This window comes from Xylocopa sonorina, chromosome 5, assembly GCF_050948175.1.
Source record: "Xylocopa sonorina isolate GNS202 chromosome 5, iyXylSono1_principal, whole genome shotgun sequence".
In the NCBI taxonomy this organism is placed as follows: Eukaryota; Metazoa; Arthropoda; class Insecta; order Hymenoptera; family Apidae; genus Xylocopa; species Xylocopa sonorina.
In genome coordinates, this window is record NC_135197.1 from 7,414,574 (window position 1) to 7,440,818 (window position 26,245).

At 48.5% G+C, this 26,245-nt stretch overlaps 1 protein-coding gene across 6 annotated transcripts in view; it reads right to left on the minus strand.

Annotated features, from left to right (window-relative positions):
• The window catches only part of LOC143423471 (dystrophin, isoforms A/C/F/G/H), a 361,743-nt gene that overhangs the window by 61,010 nt on the left and 274,488 nt on the right, over positions 1-26,245 (minus strand). For all 6 annotated transcript variants that reach the window (XM_076894837.1, XM_076894838.1, XM_076894836.1 and 3 more), the window contains 2 exons: positions 20,590-20,762; positions 1,854-1,998 (listed from right to left, as the gene is read on the minus strand). In XM_076894837.1, coding sequence (XP_076750952.1) covers positions 1,854-1,998; positions 20,590-20,762 — 318 coding nt within the window. The remainder of the gene's footprint in view (positions 1-1,853; positions 1,999-20,589; positions 20,763-26,245) is intronic.

The window sequence follows — 26,245 nt, forward strand, 5'->3', positions numbered from 1 at the left end:
TTTTCTCGTCCCTGCGTTAGTTCGGAACTTAAAATTATGCGTCCCGTATACATGCCCGCGCGTGAGATACTCGAATAGTACAAAACTCAACGATCCAACGACGACCACCTGATCCACTTTCTGGCTCACCCTTGAACGCCCATTCGGACCCAACGAACGGTAATCAGAGAGGTCTAATTGGATCTTGAAACGACACCTACGAACGAGGACAAGAACTTCGATCGTCCTGGTAAACAATTATATCCGAACGTTGCGCACAATGAGATTTCCTTGTTTTGCGACGCGACAACTGCTCGCACAACGTCCCACTGTTTCGAGCGTTGCGGTTCGCGCGCGCGTTGCAGCTGCGCGTCTTTGTGCAGTTTGCAAATACGATTCCAGCGGAAGAACTGGCGAATAGTTCGCATCAGGCAACGATATTTACAGCTCTGTAGAAATCGCGATATACGCGTTGCTAGTTTAAAACATTGCCGATCTAAAACCCGACGACTCGAACGTAGAAATTTTCAATTTCGAAGCAGAAATTGTTAAAACCTTTTGAAACGAAGATAGACGATATCGTAGCGGTGATTCTGTTGAATATTTCATGCATCGCGAATGCAACATCGTTGCACGCTCGTCTATTGTCGATACCACCTGTACCGCGATCTTTTCTCTCACCCCCGCGTTATCATCCCTGTGTACAGGCTAAACTATCCGATATCGAGCAGGAATACATTGCGCTTCGAAATCGTTCGTATAACCCCATAGTTATCCTCGCTTTCGCATGCATGGAATTTTCTGAATCTCCACCCCATCGTATTTCGATGACACGCGAAAATGTTCGTCCTCGATTCAACGCGAAAAACAACATTCTATACTATCACATCAAAATTACATGCTTTTTTACAATCTCAATGCGCGACGCTACACCCACCATATCCACTAATCACCATCGGAAACCACTCGAGACAATGATTCTCGCATCTCGTATCGACAGCGGAAATCCAAAGTCAACAACCCCCATCCAACACTGAGCGTCCCACTGGGCATCAATCTCAAAACAGATGCTCATCAATCAGCTCTGACTTCCCTCGACTCGGTCCCACGCTCAGGCACTGTCCTCCCGGAATGATCCCGCCGTCTGACTTACTTTATCGTCCACGGTAATTAGCAATTCCCGCCGTCCCGCAGGGTGTCGCGGCGAATCGATACCCTGTCTCGGCTCGAGCTTATTTATTCGTCCGCGTAATCGGTCGACCTCGTTAAGCCCGAGTGTAACCGTCGATTGAAAACGCTAGGCGGCTCGGGGCCAGGAGTGGGCCGATGCTCTTGTCCCCGATTAATATCCGCTCGATTAGGGGCCGGCTCGCGATAAGTACCCGGGGGCGCAGGTGTCGTCTGTCGATGAGCGTTCTCTGATCGGGATCGCGCGGTAGGTACATGCACCTTATCATCCCTGTACACTCGCAGCTCGGCAACATGCACGTTCTAATCTGGATTAGTCCGAGCTAGTCCGTCTTTGTGCGTGGAAACTGGGCCGTTGGGGGTTGCGCGCTTGGATCCAGCGATCCCTCCGGGTGACGCGTGCCCCTGCATGCCCGGTATTCGCGCGCTCCCACACAGCGCGAGTCCTAATTGCGTCATTTTCGTGTAATCCAGTCCATTCCAGTAGGTTACGGGGCACGCTTCAAGGTACACGAGCCCATTCGCCCTGGACAAGCTAGCGCGCTGTGGTCCCAGGGGTTGAATCCCAAGGTGACGACCACGATAATGTTTTAACCGATTCAGGGAATCGATTCCGCGCGTCGCTTCCGATGGAAACGTTCATTCTCTAAGGCTAATTGCGCGTGGATCGGTTCTTCGTATCTCACCTCTTGTTTCTGTAAGGCGGCTACGTCCCCGCAGACAGGCCCCAAACCGGTGAGCTCGGTGTCTTTTCTGATCACCCACTCGATCAGCTCGCGAAGCGACAATAGAAGAGCGTTCCAGTGTTCCGTGTTGCTCTCCAGCCGATTCCTGCGGAAAAGAAGGCGAAACGTTAATTAGAATTGCGTCCTGTTCAAGGAAGAAATTGTTCGATGGTAAAAGGAACGTAGAGCACCGCGGAGGGTTGCGTGGCGGCGGCTGTGAAAACGACGCGGGGGTGTGCACGCGTACGTCTGCTCGTAAATACTGATAAGGGACGGGCGGGCGCGCGCCGCGTCACGGGGCAAAGGGATATTTATTCTCCGGAGAAAGTGAAAGGCGGCGAGGAAATGAAAGAAGCTGGTGATGAATGGGGGAGAAGGGGGAGGGACGTACGCGTGGACGCAAAGCGAGAAACGCGAGGCGGGCCGGACGGGGTGGTTGATGAAAGGTGGAGATATTCAAGGTGAGCTGTGCGTACAAAGGAAAAAACCGGAACAATGAATGAAAGACAGACGGAAGAGTCGTGAAAACGGCTTTCGAAAAAGAAAAAAAAAAATAAAGAAAAAAGATAAGAACAATAGGAGGAACACAATTAACCCCTTGGAGGGCTACGAACTCGTATAACGAGTCTGCGAACAGCCATTCATAATGTCGCAACGACAAAAACGGCCCAGCGACTAATTGTTTTTATATTCTGTACTTGACGGACGTCCGTTTCGTCGGAATAATAACTAATTTCCCAACAATCTCGGACAAACTCGACGCACTTTGCATCGAAAGTAAAATGTTACCGTAACTGTCATCCTAGCGTACAAGCAGAGTGCATCGTTACTAGTCGTACAAAGTCTAGCCCTTAAAGCGTCAAGGAAGAATAAAGCACTGAGAACGAACCTTTCGCGCGAATCGCAAAACAGATAACCCAGACGCGAAGAAGACTTCGAGTGAGCCTTAACAGGAGTTAAACGACGGAAGGGATTTATCGGATCGCGAAAGTTGCATCTGAGGGGGTCGCAGCGAGAAAAATGAACGTCAACATAAGTATACAAGAAACAGAAGGCGGCGGTCGCTGTAGCTGACAGCGGTAAAGGGATGAGCGGAATAGGCAGGCGAGATGAATAAGAAGAGGAAACAAGAAATAGAAGGGATTGAAAGAAGCGAAGATCGAGGCGCGAGGGATAGCCAGCGCGAGGGGGTTGCTAGGAGGATGACGGCCTGGATTTAGATTTATATTCCGCCATTGTTGCGCCATCGTCGACGGGAGCAGCCCCCTCGCACCCTCGACGTCCAACTCCTGTCTTCCCATCCCCTGGCGTGTACAACCTTCCTTTTCATCCAAGAAAGCCGCGGACCCGTCGCCGTCTGGTATCGCGAAGGAACAGCCCCGCGCGGCCGGATATATTGCAGTTATTGTAACGTCGATGAAAAGTCCTGCGGAATTCCGCGGGGTAGCTCTGTACTTCCGACGGTTTGGCTGTCTCTACGTATACTACGTACGCTTACACGCAGACAGACAGACATTGGTATACTTGCGACGTCTTCTTCCTTCGCGAGATAAGGAGGGCCAAGATATATCGTGCGGATCGCGGTGAATACCCCTAAGAAGGATAGTTGGACTGCGTTTCTTTCTCTAAGCGGCTAAGAGGGATCGCGAACAGAAATTTGACCGATGCGAATTTATCTCGACGTCGGAGGGGATGTTGTCGAAAGGTAGCTATTATTTTGGGATCGATGGTTTCAGTTCGTTGGTCGGTACTTCTCTTTGTCCCCCCCTCTCGTCTTTATCGATATCACGTTGATCGGATTTGTATCGAGGATAAAAGGGTTCCTTGTTTGTCCATCCAAGTTAAATCGAGTTGGGGCTAGCCGCGATCAATATTATTTCTTCCAGCAGTAACGTCTCTTTTGTTCGCTAATTTCTGAGAACGTTCCGAATCTAATTGAACCACGCCGCCGATTCGAAGATCTCATTAGCTATTCCGATCTCAAACCCCGCCCCGTTCTCTCTGATCCTCTCTAAACAAACCGACCGCTGGATCTTCCAACCGCTCGAGCGATGGCTCCGCCAGCAGGAAAGCAGTTGGGGGTTCGTAAAAACGAGGGTGTTGATTTGCCCCGGACGATCCTCTCGCCGGAAACAAATGGCCTCGCGCTCGATCGATAGCGACGATGTCGGCTATTTAATCGATGCGGTCGTCGAACGATTAATTACTCCAAGTTCAGAGCAGCCTGATTACAGCGCGGCGGACGAGCAGGAGCCAGAGAGAAATAGGGAGATGGATAGATAGAGATAGACAGATAGATGGATAGATAGAGCGAGGTAGGAGGAAAGCAACGGACGTCTCTCTGGGTTAATGGAACATCAACGTAATCCGTGTTTGCGTTAGGGCATTGCAGTCACGAAAAATAGTTCCGAGGAACGTCCATTTGCCCGCTCGTCTTGCGACTGCTAGGAACAGAGGAGACCTTTAACACAGACGGTATACTTCGAGTTCGTGCGATCGCATTTCAATTGGATGGCTCGAGACGAACATCGGGCCAAGGAGTCCAGCCCAGCTCCCGTGGAAACGTTGAATACACTCCTTCTACTCGATCTTTACGACGTACCGACCTAATGTAACATAAATCACTGAGAAATTCCGCCGTTGAACACTGGCTGGGCAAGAAAACGTTTTCTATTCCGACCAGAAGCGAGCGAGATTTCTTCGAGGGATCAATTGTACGCGCGCGATAATTTACCTTTCAATCTCTGGTGAAATATTCGCGAGACCACCACAATTTGCCAACTCGAATCAGAATTTTGCTTGCTACTAATCGAAACAACATCTCGATTGATCGTTTGAACGCAATCTGATGCGCACGAAGCCAAAGTTCGTGGAAACGACAGTATTCGAGTAAATTTGGGTGAAAATAGTTTCCTGGTGATTAAAAAAAATTATGTGCAGGCCGGAAACGAGGAGAAAATATCGACGTCAGAGGGAAACTCGGTACGGACGGCAGAGGAACAAGGGGATAAAGAGTCTGATCGGATTAAGGGAACTTGGAACGATAACGCGGCACGGAGGGCGAAACTTTTGATTACGGCTCGATGTTGCGCGCGAGCGGACATTCGGAATAATTAAAACGACGAAACGGACGCGGGGTGGCAACAAAATGTCCACGCGGAGGCACGGACGCGGCCATCGGGGCCGATTTCAGATAAGCTGGCTTCCACCGTCGAGGCGTCGAATTTTCATTTTTTTTTCCTCCGTCGTTTTTTCCCTTTATTCCTCTCCCTCGTATTTATTTTACTCGTTTCTTCTTTTTTTTTTTTTCTTTTACCGGGGACCATCAGCTGAAACTGTCGCCCCTAATCTCTCGAATTAACGAACCCTATTAAAAGTAAATTTCTGCCATCCCCGCGCGTTCTCCCTAAATCTGCGAGTCATATTTTTACGCGAGCGGACAATGTTCGTCCTCCTTACAGCTTAACGAAGAGCTAATTCGCGAAAGGATGAAAGAGCCGGGGAAAAAGAGAGGGGTGGCGGAAATCGATGCGAGGTCGAAGACACTTTTCGGCCGGTGGACACGTTATTAAAAAGTTTATCATGCACAGGATGTCCGGGTTGAATGTATCCACAGAATTTTGGGAACCAGTGGGTGTCTATGGGTCTTTTACAGGCGAGTGGATGGCGAGAGAATCTTGTAGAGGAAACTGATTCACGGTTTAATGAAGTGCATCCTGCTTTCACCGTAATATTTTCGTAAATGAAGGTGCAACGTGCTATTGGATATTTTATTTAATAAGGTATTCTCATTCGAGGTTATTTTATGCACAGGAATATTACTTGGAGGAAATAAAAAATGTTAAATAAATTTCGATATATTCTTTGGAATAATTTTTCATCGCTTCCAGGAGAAAATTTAATTCTAGAATTTACAGAAGTTCGTCGATTCAATTAAATTCGTGAGAACAAGTTAAAACGTGCCATCAAATGAGCGTACTGGTTTACGATGCGTTTGGAATGGCTGCGGAAATTAACGATATTTCAGTACCATTTACAATACGAGGTAAAAGTTGGCATGGTTTTGTTGGATGGAATCGTACAAAGGAACTGCGTTACCTTGTTTCTCTATCAGCAAGTATTTTCGTTTAAATCAAGCTTTCAATGAAAGCAGAGCTGCCAGATAACAGCGATAATGAATTTAGAGGAAATTAATTGAGCCTCGTAAAAAATGTGCGATGGCTCGCAGATGGAATGGGCAGACAAGAAACTGATTCGATTACCTTGCAGTTCCGTTTAATCTTCGACCAAATTATTCTCATATCGCGTTCGATTTTTAAATTCCTTCGCCAATCTATTCTTCGCCGGAACTTTCCGAACGATCTCTACCCGCGAAATTTCTAACAAATTTCAGAACCTCATACATCTCCTACTCCCACCACCTTCCACCTCTGCATATCTCTCAACTTCACTTTCCATTCAATTTTCTCCCTTTCTCGTTTCACATTCAACCTCTAAAATTCATTCGATATATAATTCCTCCTTTCGGTTTATTTCCTCGATTTTTAGCCCCGATTCTGTAGTGAAATGGTGAAGTGGGTTAAATAGAAAAAAAGAACAAGAGATTTGTACATTTCCTACCCTCTTCCTTCACATATAACCCTTCTGATCGAATTAAACTCTGCGTGACCAAAAAAAAAAAATCGTTCCACGATTAATTCGCAGATCGATCTCCAAACTACCAACGGAAACTCGTACGGAAATAAAAAAAAACTCCCATCGCGAAGAAAGAGCCCACTGATTTTTACCAATTTTTCCCTCGACCCTCTTTCCCATTACACCGCTGAATTTCGTACATACCCACGAACGAGACCATCTCGTGCACTCGGAGGAAGAGAGGGTTGGTTCGCCAGCGCGATCTCTCGAACCCATTGACGAGACCACGGACCCAGACGTCCTGGTAATCGACTCTTCTCGCAGAGAAGCAGAAGAGGCGACGAGAGAGGAGAAAGAGAGGAGGAGAGAGAGAAGGAGAGAGAGAGAAGCAAGGCTCGACAAAGCCTTTTGATCTATCACCTCGTCGCTGCCGGGTTCTTCCCCGGCGTTTTCCGTCGAGCCCCCTCGGCGGTCTGGTACTCGTTCTACCGGTTAACGCAATAAAGTCGGCAAATGGAATTGCCGCGAACGGGCGGAGCGTTATAATTCAACTCCGGGGGACAATTTACCGGCACAATTCCAATCCGGGCAAGGTCGGCCCCGGGTACCGCGCAAAACCGATCCAAACTTGCGCGATAAACAACAAGGAGTGCCACTGTTCCTGTATCTCTGCACCGCGCGAACGCTCGCCTTCCGGTTACTCCGGGGACCACCCGCGGACTTCCTTTAACCGCGGTGATCTTGTGCAGGTTAGTTCCAGCAGCGATGAAATTTCGTCCCGATTTAACCTTGCTTTCTGGTTACCAAGTATTCCGCTTGTTAAACTTCCTGCGCTTTTTCTTTTATTTCTTCTTCTTGCATCCTCGTCGACAAAATGGAAACAGTTGTGCCACCACGTGCGCAGGATATAACTGCATCGATGATCGAGGGCTTCGAAAATTGATGGCTGCACACAGCCTCTGCAGCTATATATTTCTATTTAATCTTTAACCGCGATACCAACAGTTTTTCCAATTCCTCGTATCGGTGGCGAGTTTATTCTTCGAGCCAAGTTTCCTCGCGTAGCAGCGAGTTTCTTTTCATGGTCGAACTGTTGGGAACGAGAGAGAGAGAGAGAGAGACTGAACGCGATCGAGTGTACAGGTTCAACAGGCGCAGTCGAGCGAAGTTTAAATAAAATTAACCCTCGCGCGAGCCCCGTGGACCGCTCGCGAGCGCTCGCAATGGCGACGCGGTCGTGCCGTTTTATGGCGTGTGACGTTACGCGCCCCCGATAAACTTCCGCCTCCGCGGCGAGATCCGCACGGTTTACGCGGCCCTTCGATTTAATAACTGGCCTCCTTTACGAATCAGCCGCCCTGCCATCCGGCTGGCAAATTAAACGGATTAAGCAGCCTCGATAAATGGAATTTCCGGAACGGGCTTAACGGCCACGAATAGACCTTTACGATCGACGATACGCGAACGACGGGGGCCTCGATTGCGGTTGCGTAAAATTATATTTCGCCGGATGCGTCCGGGCCGCGTGAAAGTAATGGAATGATTTAATCGAGGGCTCCGTGAAAATGGTAAAATTAAATCGTCATTTCGTAATCAGATAGAATTACATTTACATTTTGAGTAAACAGGGAACACGCATCGATACAGCTCGCAGGTTTTTAATAAAAATCGGCAATATGCTAACGCATTGCGGTTTTCCTTTTTTTGTTTTTTTTGAATTGAAATATTTTGAAGGGAGTGAAAAGTATGGATCATCGATAGAATTCTCTGCGGGGATATTTCCACGTTTCTAGAGGGTTAATCTATTTTAGCCACAAAAAAGCGATACTATTGTTACCGCAAATCAAACAGCAATGTACCGGTTTCGTTGGTCGTATATCACATGGGCGTCCCAATGGAATTAGCGGAGTGTACGTTTCGCCAGACTTTGTTCTGGGTTCAATGGAACCCAATAAGCTTTCATTGCGATCGTAGTCGTGAGCCGTGAACCACCGATGAATATCCAAATCTTCTCGGACGCTGTCGAAATAACATGCAAATCCTGCAGGAATCTACTGTATGCCGAAATTCGCGCGTCTTCGTTGATCGAATTGAAAGGGGAACTTTCGATCGATCGAAAAACGTCGAAATACGATTCTAAATTCTACGATACCTTAAGTAAAAATCGCTTGGAAGAACAAATTCTCGCATCGATTTTCGATTATTCGAAGCGATCAAGCGGGCTCGAGCGCCGTGGTACCAAGTCGAAAGTCAACACGCTCACTCACAATTAATCCTCCGATCCCTATTCTCATTAGCGTGCGCATCTGTACCGATATTCCGCCTTGAAGTGCGCTTCCTGGTCGAACAACTGGCATTAGCAGGGTGTTATCGATTATATGGTGGTCGACGGAAATCGATCCGCGCGCTTCGACTGCTGTCAGGCGGGCCGTCGAAATCGCTCCGATCGGTTTGCGGTGTTTTTTGATGAGAATGCAAATAGACCTATTTACAGACGTCCCTTCTGTCCGCGTTTAAACTCGTCGCTACGGATAATTTGCCTTTCCACGATCGTCATTGACTGCGCCGATTTGTAACGGCGACACAGTCGATAATGACGACGAGTCGGTCCATCTGATCGGCGTTTCGTGTCGTCTGGTCGCGCTCGTTGTATTTATAATCTGATCAATTTATTGGAAGTCGTTCAATCGGACGATCAATGTATTTAACCCGCGCGCACCTCTGCTCGTCCTTTTCTCCCTTAGTTTTCCTCCCTTTTTATAGACTCGATGGCTAATTCGATGATCGAACGGGTGCCGATTTATTTCGATGGAACGGTTGATCAGCCGCGTGGGATCGCTATTACAGCATCCGTAATGAAGATTCATACGCTGGATCAGCTTAATTTGGCTTAATCTCTTGACAATGAAATTAATGACTAAAATCCCGCGCCATAGTCGATAGTCCATAAAGATGTCAAATTATTTGCTCTCGATCCACTTGTAAGATTCCCTGTACAACGAGATGCGAGTAAATTGCATTTGTCCAGTGCGACGAACTGCGAAAACCACGATTACAGTCCTCTCGTTCACCTTCGAGCGTCGGACGGGACGAGTGGCGGAGGCACAAGACGACGGAGAGCAACCCTTTCTCCCAGGGGCTGGCTTTTCGCGAGACGTTTTGAATATTGGATTAAAATCGCGACATCTCGACGACCCAGTGACCGAACGTTGCTCCGGCCCCGGTGGCGCGAACGAACCCTTTGTTCCGAGAGAAACTCATTTCAGATCTCCCTTTGAGCCATCGAGACCTCACCTCCAGGCAGCGAGCCATTCTTTCATTTTTTATCAACGCCCGCCTGGTGCTCCCCTTTTCAAAGCCGCGCGCATCCTCCTCTCAAGGGCTGAGACGCGCCACCGCCGCCATTTTCTCGATATCAGATTCTACCCTCTGGTCAACCGCGCGAAAAATACCTCGAGGTAACGTCCTCGACGTGACCACGAACGCCCCCAATCGCAGCGTCCCCAGGAGACCGCCGAGCGTATCCCTCATCCAGGAAATAGGGACAATTTCGGGGGATTCCGGTGTCCTTACGATCCTCCATCATGCCTCTAGCTTCGAACAAACCGGAACACACCGTCCCTTGGACCGCCATTTCCCTTGGACCCCGGTCTCCCAGACTGTCCTCTCTGTTTCGTCGCAGAACCTCGACTTTCTTCGATTTCACTTTGAACACCGGAGATTTCAGCCTGTAGGAAACAGGCCTTCCACGTTTTTCTAGCTTCCACCCGCGTTCTTTCGTTCACGATCAGTTCCACGGGTGAACGAGAATCTTTTGGACGATGGCGTCAATCGTGGTCACAACGGAAATTAGAAATTTCGGGACGGTCGTCTGAAACGTGACGCGTTTCACCTCTCGCAAGCGTCTTGCGCAGGGTTACAATGTCCTTTGCTTAACGCGAGGTATAACAGCGATTTCGCAAGTTTAATTAACTGAATAGCTCGCGGGAGCCGCGTTATTCCACCGCGTATAATCCGGGAAGCCAACCGATAAGCCATCTAACAAATATAATATCGAGCTACTACGCCACTCTAACGGTACACTGATAATTTGAAATCGACGTCGGCCCAGAAGAGACCCAATTCATCGGCGGTCAGATTTGATTACAGATCGAATTAATCTATGCAGATTAAACGCTTACCGGCGGGCTCCGGCTGCGAAACGCTTTTCCCCCCAACGGTACGACTCGAGCAGCCAGTTCGATTAAACGTACCAACCCCACGCGGGAGTTACCGTTCCGTTTCGAACGCGCAACGAGTACCTTAAATCGGAATTAATATAACCGATTTATTAAGGAGACGCCAGGCGCCGCGCTGGTTCGAAACGCCCGCGATAAATCGACGCGCCGCCACGCGAAATCCCTCGTTCGCCTGCTGTGCGAACCAAGCCAGGATTTAGACTGGTTAAGTAAACCGCGGTGCCTGTACAATTCTAAGGAAACGAGACGTCTCTGGGTATAATACCTGGGAATCCACGCACACCACCCTCTGCTACACAAAGTAAAAAAAAAAAAAAAACATTCTCAATGCTTCCAAAGATGAAACGAAGACTTCCCTGTCAACCCTTAAAAGTTCCACGTAACATCGAGACATCCTTACAGTAAATATTGAATTCCAAAGTCGATCACGAAGGAGACCGTAACGCGAGGTAGCCGAAAAAATGCATCGAGATCAGCAGAAAATACATCTGCCTGCGATCTTCTCGGGTTTACGAGCCCGTTCTCGTAAATTTCGATCGATTTCCGCGCGGTGGGAGGGTCGAAGTGTAGCTCGAGGTTGCTGTCCCTCGTCGAGGAACTCCGGAGACGGAGGGCGCGCGACGGTTAAGTAGACCGGTCGGGACGCATCTGGCTCGAACGGGACGTAATGCCCCGGGAATATAGACGTGGATACGCGTGGATACGGTTAGCCAAGGAGGAAGGCGCATTTAGCGAGCAGGGAGCTGGCGGCGCGGGAAAACCGACAGCTCTTCCGGAGATTAACGTTAAGCCACACCTTATCATACTTTAAGCTGCCGCTGGTATCGCGCGTCCGATACACCGCTGGAAACACGTAGCGGCACGGTGCCCCGTAATGAGTTACGACTGCTCCCGGGACCGGAAGGAAGGAAGCTTCGGCCTGAGCGACAACTTGATTTCGCTGCGCCGGTGCATCGTTGTTCGAGCTGCGCGCAGGGGTGCCTCGCGCGTTCACGGAACGCGTGAATGTTGCATTCGCCACTCTTGCGTTCGCTTTTCGCGGCATTGTTTTTGGTTAATTAACTGCGGGTGTTCGTTCGAGTGCTGCACACGCGCAGAGAGCCTTGCGGTTGCTTTCGAGCACCGTTTTCGGTTGCTAAACGTAGCTGGTAGAGTTCTTGGATAATTAACTGGAATGTTTTATTAAATGTTACGGTATATTCTTGTGTCTTGGTTAATTGGTTTGTGGTTCTTTTTCTTGTTTCGTTAGGGGACGATTAATTGAGTGTCGAAGATGATGGAATCTCTGGGAGACTTTGGCTTGAATGTACGAATTTAACAGGTGACTCGGACAGATATTTCTTCCCCTTTAAGTTAAGTTACATATTTGAAATGGTAATTGCTTGCTCCACTTTGGCTCGAGTTAAATTTTTATTTATCCTTTGGTTACTCTTAAATAATTCATAAAGTAAAGGTAACGAAGAACGATGGCTTTGTACATAAAGGGAGACCATTAGTTTCTCGCGGCGACTAAGGTGGTATCGGGCCTCCGTTCATGACCTAACCTACGTTAATTAAAATAAATGGAACGCGAGCTATCCGTGCAACAACATTCCATTTTTCTCTTTCTCGTCAAATCGAATCCACCCTCGACGTAAACGCATCGAGGATCCAAAGAATTACGTCATGATTCTCTCATAAATTCGTGTCGCTTTATAAATAACTACCCGATTCGTTCGACGGAGGGGTGGGACCAAAGAACACCGTGTCCTGGTGGCGCAAAAGCGCTGTACGCGACAGATTCAGGCGTGCTCGCGAAACCACGGCAAAAGGAGGAGGACAGGACGCAGAGAAACGGCTGATAAGGCCCTGGCCTTGGTGATTCATCACGATCCACGATTATCTACCTGTCACTTCCGGTTCGTCTACCGCGAGCGCGACGAATCAACGATCGCCCGTTCCTCGACATCGCCGCGCCCACCATTTTTCCCCCAGGCCCCGCTTCCGCGCGCGCCTTTCGAAATTGTCGACAGTTCAATGCCAGCTTCCTTCGACCGGGCTTTTAGACCCGTTGCCTCGCGGTATATAATTCAAGCTGACAGCCATTTCTCTCTTTTTTTCGCCGATTCTCCCGTCCCGACGTCCTTTGTTCCCTAATGCGTAATATATCGACTTCAACTGTGTCGTAATATACGCGGCAACTTTGACACCCATTGTCAACGGAACACGGACTCTAACTAGGGAGACTGAAGTATTTCTTCCGTGAATGTTCAATGGCGCGCGATCGAATTCCGCGTTTCTGTCCGTCGCGAGAGTCCTCTTTCTCTGGCCACTGGATTCCAGCTTCCATTGTTGGTGTTCGCTTGTGCGATCTGTCAACTGAGGACCCACGAATTCTCTAGCTAATCAGGTGTTTCATTTCTCTAGCAAATAACTGGATCAAAATCACGACGCGATGCGAGGTTCGACCGAAACGTCGCTTCGTTTCTGACGCGGTGAGAGCTTCCGCGAGGAAAGTCGCGGAGTTCGTATGCGAGAACAATTTTCAGCGACGAGCTGCATTTAATGGGGACGCAGTGAACGCAGGAGGACGAGCTTTGAAGTCTTTTCCACGGCGAATCACGATCCGAGCACGTCGCTGCTCCGCGTGTTTTATACTTCCAATGATTCGACGCGCGCGTCAGCTACACGATACTCGACGTATATATACGTGAACGCACGAGCGCGCTAATCGCACGGCGAGTAATGGCGTTGGCGTGCTCGCGTAGTATCTTTAATTATTCCTCCCGAACCGTGCTCTCGACTAACAACCCCGCCTCGTCTTTAGAGAGCGGCCGCCGTACGGCTGGGGCTGCGACGTCTCATCGTGTGTTTGCGCAATAAACCACTCTTTCTCTCCTACCGGTTTGTTCCTCTCATTTGGATTGGTCGAGATACTTTCCCAGTTTCCATTGCTGTTCCTGGGTAAAAACATTTGTAGTTGTCGCGTGTAAATACTGTGCGGTTATGCGTTATTCATTCGTTAACTGTCGTTAATTGTTCTTATAATTGAATTGCTCTATGATTGTATAAGCGTAGAATGTTGAACCAGGCACATCAATAATTAAATGCGAACTCTTAGTATGAAAATCGTAGGTGGATCGATCATACAAGATAAACTTCCATGAAAACTACCCCATACAACTCTTATTTAACGTACACGAGTATAGTCTCTGTCACGTGCTAAAAAATACCTGATATTCACTAGACATAATCAATACATAGACCCTCGAATCGATGGCGTCTGCGAGACATATAAAGTTTCCCTTCGAATCATCCTCTAACCGTTCCAACCCCCGCGGTACAAATTCTCGTGCAGCTCGAGGGAGGCTGTTTTTCTTTTTTTTTTTTTTTATTTTGCGCTAGCCGATTTGTACGGCGGGTGCACGTGGCTCTGTAAAAAAAAAAAAACGCGGCAGTCCCGGATGTTGAACAAGTCCGAAAGGTCCGCGTATCCGACTGCCGGATGCAGCTCCTGCCCCTTTCGCGTGCGTGCCACGGTAACTAATTGCCGCCGCTATTGATTTTGCCCGCCGCCAGGTATCTTGTTTGCGCGAGATCCGTCGTTCCTAGCCGTAGACGAAAAGTTGCCGATTTTTATCTCCGCCAGGCTTGCCTCGTTGTAAATCTCCGTCCGCCATCGGCGGCAGGGGGTGGTTTCCCGCGGCGCGCGGCAAGAATAAAATTTCCCGCGGCTTTTATTGTAGCCGCGCGAGTTTATACGCGCTGATACGCCCGCGGCTATAATTTATTTCGATGGTCAACGGTCCCGCTTCTTTGTTTCCCGTCCCTCTGGGGCGTAAAAAAAAATTTCACGCCGAGAGAAAGACGGATGCATATTAATTTCGAGTTAATTACGGGTCGCGGAAGTATGGCGCGGAATAAATGACCGGGGCCATTTTGATATTTCATTTATGCACGGAGAGATTGGACGCGCGCGTCGACGAGACCCGTCGCGGATGGTGAAACGTATAATTAATCTGAAATGTAACGTCGCGAACGAGGGGGATCCGAATTTCCGACGCGCGGTCCCGATCGAAACGTAATATCTCCAAGGAAGACAAAAGGACGCTCGCTGGTTGACGAGTTGCTCGCCGTTAGACTGGGAAGGAGAAAGGACTCGGGCTACCAATTCTTTGTTTGTTCGCGACAATGTAGTTTGCTTCCGAGTTACCCTTCCCTCTCCGTCCGTTGTTCTCCTGCAAACCTTCTCGAAATACTCGAGTTTCTCCGCGAGAGAGGAGAAGGATCGTGTAATTCGTACGGCAAACAGCAACGACGGGCAGCTGTTGCACGGCTGGTAAAAAGACCACGCCGCCTGCGTGGAACGAAAGCAGTACAAGTCGAGATTAGACTGGACTGTTCTTTCCAATAGAAATCGAATGATCGTTCTTTGATCCGTCGAATGTTTCTCTGTTGGAAGTAGGCCAGATCTCGTAAATTGTTCTTTCGATTCAAGCGACTTCTTTGGAACGAGCTTTTGAAAAGTATATCTTCAACGATCATTCGACAGCTCTGTGTCGAAACGCATTCAATTTTCTACATCCATACAACTTGAACAACCCCAGATCAGCATCGAGAGGTAACGAGAGGCAGATCGATCTAACGTCCTACCGATTAATCAGAAAACTGTTAACAGGAGCCTGGAAAAACATGGATGGGAATCGTTCCATGTACTTTTAGTACATCATCGAGAATCCACCGCGACGTTCTATTAAAAAGCCAATCCTCGATCGACGAGGTCGAACAAAGGCGAGAGGATACCATCCGCGGTACCATTCGCCTCTCCGCCCTTCTGGGAAAGCTGGTCGTCGCTTGTTCGGAACTTTTGCCACTGCGATATGACATATCGGTGGGATATCGGTGTTTCCGACTTGCTTGAAACCGGTGCCAGAAACGATCGTCGAATTATCAGGATCAGCGTTTCCAGAGCCGGTATTCGCGGTCTGATTGCGAGCTGACCTCGACGCTGCTCGTCTCCGTTCGCTGGCTGAAGATTCGGTTGCTGTCGATAAATATGGCGGACGATTCGTAGGGGAGAAAAGGGGTTGAAAAGGTTGGATGGAAAATGAACGAAATCGGGGGGAACAAGACTGCGGGAGAAAAAGGCGAATCGGTAGAGTGGGAAGGAAGGGTGGAGAAAGGAAGCCTCTGGTTCCGTTCGTAGCCATCGTTGCCCCCTGTCCTAGCACGAACACGCTCCCTTCCGGTAATCAAGCTCCGCGAGCTTCAGCCACGGACTAATTAATGGAGACTGATTGCTCGACTCTATCCGGGTTAACCTGGTGCTGACTCCGCTTTATCGGTGCTACTTAAATTTTCGGGTCCTTCCCCGCGTACCACGGAACGATTTCAACCCTTTACGTGAATACTTTAAGCCCTGGGAAGGGATTGAAATTAATTTCTCGACGGAGAAAGGAAAGCTGTCCCGTTACAGGGATCCGTGGGACTCTCTCTTTCATACTATCTTTCCGCTCGAGGATTGCAAACTGCGTTTAATAAAAAGATAATAATCCCTGCGATACCCTTTCGATACTCTCCGGCTGTGTAATTATTTTTTCACGGCGGTAGGATTTTATTGAGATAAGCGAAACAGTCTGAGAAAGAAACATGTCAAAGGGAGCCAACCGCCTTAGGCGAGATTTTGATTCCAGGGAGCACCGTCAAGTTATGATCTTACAAAGTGAACGGTTCAAAACCGCAGCAACTTCGAGAACGCTCAAATATTAAACCGCGCTCCCCCAGAGCGCGGCGTCTAATATCACTCGAGAGTACACAATCTCAGACGATATCAATAAGCAACTATCCGCAGGTATTCTTTAATAAAGTACAAACGTTTGCCAGCCCGTTTCGCTCCCGGAGAAATATTGCGGCGGGGCGATTAGTCGGTCCTCTCTCTATGCAGAAATCAACCATCCGGCGCGGGTTTACCGTTCCCCAAACAGAGAGCCTGGATCTTTATTAAACCTCGCGAACGACGAGCATTGTGCGTCGCGAACGTGCCACGAAACCGGCAAGACACACAACCACCCCCACGTTTCACGTCATGGAGGGTGCATCGAGAAAATTTCCCTTCGGCTGGTCACCGTCAAAGCGTTCAACTTCCGTCGAAAATTTCCGCCCCGCGTATCCGCATAGTTCGCCCGACTAGACGGAAGTTTACTGAGGGAACCACCCCGAAGTCTGGAATGAACGCCGCCATGAACTTCCCCCCGCGACACGGAATCCGATTATGTGCATTCGCGGCGAGCGTGTCACCAAAATTCCCCTGCGTGGAGGACCATTTTCTCGGTCGTGGTAGCGAAATAGAACGCGTGTAGCCAGGATTGGCGAGGAAGCGACGTGGGGCCCTAAATCTTCGTTACGCCTCGCAAAAATAAGCGGAATAGGGTGGCTCTTGCTGGACTCTTGCTTCACTGTGTCATATATTTTAAGCTGTTTCGAGAGTCGTACAAGATATCAGTAATGAAAAGGCTATTGAAAACTGGATCCTTTGAAAGTGACGCAGACTATCGTGTGGGTTGACTATAAGGGTGTTATTCTACTTGTCGTCTACGAATTCAAGTTGCGGTGTACTGCGTTATTACGGTTGATTTCACGAGACACATGGGAGGAGTACGTGTGTCGCATTAATTGAGGTTTGTTCTACTTATCATCTACTCTACACAGTATTACAGTTTACATAGTACTAACTAGAAACGATTAGAAACCCTGGCAATCTCAAGTGATAGGAAAAATCGTTGATTTTTACTTTGTACGTTTGCAAGGATTATTGTTGGCGTTCGCAACCTTTAATTTTCTTCGAGAAAACAGTTCGCCAGGAAAGGAAAGCGATCGAGATCGGTGCGTGACGCGGCGGTCGCACGCGAAGGAAACAATGGTTCGCAACTTCCACGGATGAAGATTTCAATACGTGGCAACGGTAATCCGTTTGAGCGCAGCCACGGAACGGCGATCGACACGGAAACTCGCGGACGAAACTTATTCCCGGGGAGATTTGCCAACTTCCTCGTGAAAGAAATCCTCGCAGGATTTATAATAAACCGGTTGATGCAAATCGAGCCGCCGGCTGGTCCCCGGTCGGATTTGGGTCGCGTTCTTTCGCCACGTCCACCTTCGCGAACGATAAAAATGGGAAATTGATTAAGCGAAACGGGAATAATAAATGAACATTGACTTTAGAATTTTCTTCCGCGCCGTGTCTCGCTCTCTTTACCCGCCCCGCTCGCCCCGCAGGTCTCATTCACCGGTTTCGCGTTTCAGGTCACCATGGTAATTTTTCATCGACGAATTTCAAAGAACTGGCAACGCTCTCTTTTCATCCTTTCGCGGGGAAATTTGAAGATGAATGGAGTTTTTCACCGGCGAACGGTGAAAAAACACCGTCGGCAATTTTTCACCCACGAAATCCACAAACCGGCGAACGCGCGCGCCCCTTTCGGTTTTATTCTCCTAAAAGGAGTACAGCGCGGGTAAGGTAAACAGAGAAACAGGGTGTGTTTAACCCGTGCGTTCAACCATACTCCTTGCTGAAATTTCGAAATTCAATTATTCCTCGCGCGATCTCGCGCCCGTTGCTGGACCAACCAAAGTTTCGCTGCCTTCTCGCGAACAAACCAAATTACAAAGCAGAAAAGACAGAGATATACAAAGATTCGAAGCCTGTATTGCGTCGACGAATCGAAGATCGTCCAAACGAAAGCAAAGAAGACCCACGATTACCCTCGCGTATATTCCAAAGACGTTTTCAACGTAGAAATCTGAGAATTACCAGGAACCATAATCCGTGCAACGCGCATCTAACATTGAACCGCTAAAATCAATATGCCCTTCGATAATCGAACCAGACACGGGTACACGTGATCAGAGGCGAGGCTTTCGGTGCCGTCGATGTCAAAGCAGCCCACGCTCGCGGCTTCAAAGATTCAGAGGGTGTCCTGCGAGGGTTTCATCACGACGACGATCGAGAGGGTAGATCACGGGGGTTGGAGGCACACGACGGTGCTCTTTCGCTCGCGACAATTTCTGCTTACGTATTACCGCGCGACGCATAACTGGTACGTTATCAAAGGAGAATGGCGCCCGGAGAATTTCCGGCTTCATAGTTAACCTACTGCGTGAGCGCGGGGCCGCTGACCCGGCGCCCGGCTTTGGAAATCTTTGGAATTGCTCGCGCGTCAAAAGCCATTGTTCCGGCAACGTTGTCACGAGAATAATTCTCGGTTTGTTGTTCAGCGGATTCTTTTTCCAAGATCCACCGCGATTTTATCCCACCCTGAACAGTTTCAACCTTTCCTCGGTTTCGTACAATTTCTCGTCGCGTCGATCGATGCGTTGATGTTTAAAATCACGCGTTCCTCGGTTTCAGGCGGTTCGTAATTTTTTGCCTGGGGTCCGTTGAAATTCTTTTGTCAGAGCAGAGGTGAAAATGATCCATCTCGTTGGGAGGAAAAGTTTCGCAGGAAATTTGGATCGCGTTCGAAGGTCGGTGTAACAGCATTCGCGTAAACGAAACGTTCTCCATTGTCGCGCGAGCGGTTTGACACCCGTTTAATACGTTTTCCAAATACGCGACGGATTAATAAATCGAGGGGCGGACGTGTTTGCGAAATGGAATCCGAAATCAAGTTTTTCGAAAGTGAACGGTCACCAGAAGTGACACAAGCGAAAAAGGAGAAAAATGGATAGGGAGAGAGGGGGGGGGGGGGGGGAGGGGGATGAAAAAATATTCGCGTTGTTTTCGGACGAGTCGGGAAATTTCTGCGTGACAGCGAAGAAAAATGCATCGACTCACAAATTTGTTTTTGTCGCTTGCTGCGAAATCGTTCCCGCGTGAACTTAACGCGCGCGGAAACAAATACTCGGGGAAGAGTGGATGGCAGGAAAATAGTGTGAAAAAGCTAGAGTTAAACGGCACTGTCAAACTGCGGAGGAAAGTACGCCGTAGCGAAAGGGAAATTACGAGAATGTACGACGCGATGAACTCGATACATCGCATGAATCTTACATAGCCGCGGGCGTTCGTTAGAGCCCGGTAATATTTTTAAATCAAAGTCCCTCCTTCTTTCCTTCCTTTTTCCACCACATTTCATCCCCTTTTTTACCTCGAAAATCTGTCCATTACACCGTCCTTTTTCTCCTACCTCTTTCGTATCCTCTTCTTTATGAACGCCGTACCTCTCGTTTCCGTTTCTACCCTCTTCCCCGTTCGTTAAGCCAGATACGTGCGTGTACAGATCTGATTTTATTATATGATTTAATGCACTTAATCTATTCCATTGTTCTGCTTAATTTGACGTACTGACAAAACACAGCGCACTGCTCTCGTGGAAATCTACCCTTGCACTCCTTTCCTCAGCCCCAGTTGTACTTTCAACAAATCATTCATCTTTCTTCTCGCTTCGCACAATTTTTTCTACGCTTCTATTTCGTTCTAAAATTTCATACGGATTTCTTTCACAATTTTTAACCCAAGTCTCCACCCGTCTCGTTTCGCCCCCTCCCTCGAAACTTATATCACAGAGCCGTCACGTTTCAAGCAATTCCGTGTAATTCATTCTTTCGTCCGCGCGACCTTCTTGCGCTGAATTCTCCGCGTCTCGACGGGCAGATTTCCGCGTACACGCAAAATGGAACGTCTGTCTAGAAAATGGCACATCTGGTACCGAGCGCGCAATAGGGCTGGGAACGCCGCTGTTACCACCTGTCATCGTTCTCACCGCTAATTGGATCGGTAGGAGTAGCGACGCGAAGAGAGAGAGGAAGAAAAATGGCGCGCGAACGAGACGAAGAATCGCGAGACTCACCTTATCGCCATGCTCTTCGCTTTCAGATGGTGCCATCGCTGGTTCATCTCGTCCAGTCGTCGTTGCAGCATAACCGCGTCATCCTGGCTGGCTAGGGAGCTCAACAGCTTCCGGCCCGTGCCGTTCAGGGACGCGTACACGTCCCGGTGCGTCTCGATTTCCGATTGGAGGTCCTGTAACGGAGAACCAAGTTATTCCACGTCGAACTACGAAACGGCGGATGATGGAATTATTTCGAATTACCCATCACTGAGTATAACTATTCAGGAACGAGATTCAGGGGATGCTTAAAATGTCTCGCGATCGTCGAACGCTGGTATTATCGAGAGAACGTTCGCGCTAGCTAGGAGCACGTTTGAACGTGGAAAATTTCAAGAATTTCCGCGATATCACTCGCGAATTTTCTCGATGGTAACTCGACGCGGAGACACGCTTCTCACGTGTATCACTGGCGAACGCTTGGCCAGAACTGATTAATGCTGGGTTGCTGCGTTACGTCCGAGCCACCTCTGATGTTGACGCGCGACGACACGAGCCAATGAAAATAAATCGAGGCGAGTGAATTACGAAATGTTTATTCACCCGAGGCAGTTCGTTTCTCGTTACTTCCGCGAAGTTCGCTTCGCGGAAACTGGATTCTTGGACTCGCTGAAGACGAAGTATTGTTTCATTTTTGTAAACGCGCGATGATCGACCACGTGTACAGGCAACACATTGTATCGTTTTCGCGCGCATTTTGATGAAAATCGCACAATACCGTTTGTATCGTTGCTGTTATTAATTCCTGCATCTAGGATTTACGTAGAATCGAATTACCTACACAGAAAAATCTTACGACCGAGTTTCGCACAAAAGAATTCCATAGAAAACCGCGCGCCATTGTGAGCGAGCACAATTCAAACAGGAACCGTACCATCAAAGAATGATTCTCCAACTATTACACAATAACGCCCGGTGAAAAGCCACCGCACGAAACATCCAGCCGTGCGATTCTAAACCGCGGACGTCCCTCGAAATCCAGAGGAACCTCTCTATTCAGAACCGCTACCCCCTCCATGAATTCACCATCGCGATAAAACTCGCCTAATCGCACCCTTATCGTACAGCGAGACCTGTCGCGGTGGATGATTAAACAGACGGCGGTATGTGTCCTACCAGCCATCAGGAATTCAGGTCGCAGCGGAGTTAAGGAGAATCAATGAATATCCAGAAGCAAGCTGTAACCGCGGCCACGGGTATTTTCCCTTGAAAAGAGGGCCGCCCGTACGTTCTTGCTTGGCGAGGGTGGTTTCCCGCCACCGGGGAGGTCGGACAATAATTCAACGGTCTTTCTTCTCCGGCAAGAGATGTTATCTTCTATAATTCAGGGTGGCACGGATTGAAAGTCGTTCTCGGATTGAATGCGCGTCGTTCAGCGCATCTTGTGTCCTCCTGCGATACGTGGCCATTTGAAATTAACCCCAGCGACCCGAAATAATCGATCGAGCGATTTATAATTTTATACTTTCCTAATTGTTGATCAGGCCCTCCAATTTTATTTATATTCATAGTAGTTTCCAGGATAGTGGGATACAAGGGTTGGGCTCAATAGAGATCGCTGGTTTTCCAACTTGGAATTTCAAACGATTCCTCCCTGACTTCTTGGGTGTCGATTTTTATTCGGATTCCTCTGGTGGTGCGAACGATATATTCCTTAACCGCGGTTCCCTCGAATCGAGTGATGCGTGTGACACGCGTACAGTTTGCGTCATAAAATGCAGACGAGCAGTTGGAGAGCATACCAGGACTGATGAACAGCCGTGGCAGAATTTATGCGGTCGATAACATTTTTGGCGAGACGGGACATCTGTCATTCGGGATGGAAGGCTGTTGCCGAATGGACCGTGTTGTTTTGCAAATCGTTTGTTTGTAAAAGGGGTTAAATCGATTTGAAATATTCACTGCGAAGGAGTACACGCGTTGACTGTTTCGAACTTTCGAAATGGAGCTTCCCTTCGACGTTTGCTCCTTTTTGTTAGATTATTCAGAGAAGGGACGATTGAAATAACCTGTACGATGAAAGGTAGCGATTTCTGAAAGGATTACAGTCGTAAAAATGATAGATAGGGACGTGCAGAATTAATTGTCACAGCAGAACAGCTGGTACGAGCGGCTCTTTCCCTCTCTCTCTCTTTTTTTTTAGCGTCGCTACGTGCCCAACTCGACGAAGTTACGTCCACAATTTATGATGGGACCTGTACACGCGAAAAAGTCCAGCAAATAAAGGCGGCAAATATTGTGCCGCACGGTGTGCAACGGTGCAAGGAAGCTGTCCGAAAAGCGTCAGGCTGCATCCATCAAAATGCTTTTCGTCGAAAGTGCTCGTCGAAAGCTCGGATCGGTGACGTTTAATTGGGACACTGGATATCTGTGACCGAACCGTGATCGCTACCGTCGGATTAAACGTCGAACGAATTTACAGGGACGTCCGCGCTTTTTTAAAAGCACCTGGAAATTCGTTCGAATTATATCGCTTTAACGCGACGACGCTAATGGCGACCGCGGTTTTTGGGATCGACGATCCTTCTCGCGGCTGATCAATTCTCTTTCTTGTTACCTCTGAAAACAATGATCTTTCCATTATTTCCAAGGCAGTCGAACAAGCATCCCCGGCGCTATTAAATTCCATTGAAGGAGAATTTCCAAAGCTGAACGCTCCTTTCGTGCTAGCCGACGTGAAGTATCATATCGTGGGAATACCGATCGATCTCGAACAGGATCGAGGCTGCGATACGCCGTCTTAACGGCGCACTTTCAATGCAGATTAAATTTCCCGGGTAATGGGCGTCTATAAAGTGACCCAGGCGAACCGGGCCAGCGGGAAAAGGAGCGTTTAGGGGAAATTCGATGGGTCGATGGGCTGGAAAATGCGCGAAATGTAAAGCGTTTTTAGCCAGTCGTCGACGACGGTGCTTCTTATCGCGGCAACCGCCGTGCAATTACGTGAATGGCGCGTTATCGATAATGCGTCACGGTCGATAAAAATCGTTGCTTTCCTTTTTTCCGCTATTTCTACAAAAAATTCCACCTCCCTCTCGCGGAGATAGCACGGACAGCCGTGAGAGAGCTTTGCGCCTGATTTCGTCCACGATTCGGTTGCACGCGCCCCGCTGAATTAACTGTTCGGTCGCTCGAACGCATTTGCAGGGACGATAACGAAACGAGCGAGTTGTAATAATCGCGCGACATCGGATGGGAGGCTGTTTTGGGTTCGCAGAACGCTTCGCGACGTTCTTCGAAGTTGTTGCAATTTTTGTAAACGCCACAGCACGCTCGTGGACGCTTCGCGACACTGTACGGACACTTGAGAAACTTTTACGACGCGCACGGGAGGGTGAGCTGTGTCTCGCAACATTGTTGCATTTTTTAAGTCGCTGAGAAAGGATTGGGAACGCGTGGCGATGTTCGCGCGACCCTCGAGAAGCTCGAGGACCTGCTTTTACCTGGTCGTCCGCGCGCAGCCAGATTTGCAACATTGCCGACAATTTTTCTAAGCACCCCTCGACACTTGCGTATAATTTACAGCCACATTGTGGCGCTTGGATACCAATGGAATACTACTACAGAGCTGTAATATCGCACGCGTTGCAAATTTGAAAAATGGAAAGGTACGTAAAGGAATTTTGAAATTTCAATCATTCCACTTTGTGTTACAAACATCGTTTCCACTTATTGACACGCTTGGATCGCCTATCATTTCGGCATGCTATCCAGACAGGATCTCCAAACAATTTCCAAACACGTTGCATCGTTATCAATAAAAATGGGGGGAATGAAAAAGAGCCAAAAAAAACGGAAAAAACAAAAAAAAAAAAACACGGATCGCAGCGGTTCTGAAACGAATTCAATTGTTCGATTATCCCCATGACGGTCTGCGCAAACATCGCTAATTAAAGCAATTCCGTGGGCGCCCGTGCGGTGGCCTCGATTCAATTAGAACCGCGGATCCTTACGCTCGAGTCGAAGTTCAGGTTTGCCCGCGGCGAGACGAGACGACGTGCATATTAGCTGTTTTGATGCTGAGCTAAGGACGTAATATTACGTCCCCAGGACGAGGCTGCTTTATTGCCTGGGCTCTCTGCGCGGCACCAGATAATATACCAAGCACATGGTGTGCACGAGTAATTGCCAAAAGGAAACGCGGTTACACCGCCGTCTCGCGAATGATATCCACTTTTCAATTTATCTCGTCACACGCGCCGCAAGATTGATGCGCGCTGCAAGATAATTCCACCGAGATACCACCCTCGAACGACGCTTGTAACGATCGCCACGCGATCGCGAATCGATACTCTCGGAATTGGTCATTAAAAATTCCACGAGACTCGAGACGCGCGGCTAATAAATGGACAGAAAATAGACATCTCTAAGACGTTCCGTGGTATCCCGCTGGAAGACGCTCCGTTCCGCTAATGGCGGAGGATCGCGCATAATTCAAGGGGCTTCGCCTTTCGAAGCAGCCTCGTCTGTTCCGCGTGACGTATTTAATCGACGGTGTCAGGATTAATCAATGTCTGACACTTAGGGCGGCCGTAGCCGGCGACGCGCATACCAGCGAGGATTTCTAATGAGGAATTGCCGATTACCCACCGGTACACCGAGATTCCACGACGATTCCGGGGCTCCCTGATCGAGGGAGAGAGTGAGAGAGGGAGGGAGGGAGCTCGTTCTCCTTCGAGGCGCCTACCCCCTCAGGGGACAAAGCCTGCGAATTTACGTGATCGATGGAAGATACCAGGCAAATGGGATTCCCTTGGAACCAGGAGCTTCTTAGCGGTTTGTCATGTCTCTGATTCGTTATTCGCGAACGAGCCGGGAGCCGGTGAAAAATCGTCGCTGCATTTATGAATCTCTGCCAGGGGCGCAGAAACTTCTCTGCGCGAACTAGCTCGTACGTAGGCGACGATTACGTCTTCAAATTATTATTTCAACTCGGTAATCGTATTTTTCTGTGATTCTTTAGGATATCGTTGGAGCGCGTGGAAGTTGCCAGCCGTCGATCCTTTTTGTTTGATTGGCGACGGTATGAATTTTTAAAATCGGTTAATTTTAGATGAAAATTGACTGTATCCTACAGGGGACGGGATACATTTCGCTGTCGAATTATTCATGGTTCCATTTGGATCTCGATTCCCAATTTTTCCAGCGATTCATATTTTTTTCATTTAATTAACGGTGACACGTGCGGCGGCCGCGAAAATTACCGAATCCGCATGAAAATCCGCCGAAGGAACTGTCTCTCCTTTTAATGGATTTTCAGATGAAATTTAATCTCTCCAACCAGTACCAATATAAAAAGTCTAACGTCGATATTACTTCTACACGTCCATCTTCCTATTTATACACTTCCTTTTTCTTTAATAAAATCGCAACAGCAATAATGACAATTCTTACCACCTTTCTCATTTATCACTTTAAGCTCGGACGACGTCATAAGACCAGGCAAACCCTGGGCTCAGATTATGTCTTAAGATCTCGCAGACATCATAGTAACGCTACAAGCAACGCATCTGACGCTTGACGTCTTAAGCTGCAGACATCGCGGCTAGAAAACCAGTGCAGCAATCTTCCCTCGCCACGAATTTCCAAAGAATGTCGCTCGACGTTACAGATCAAT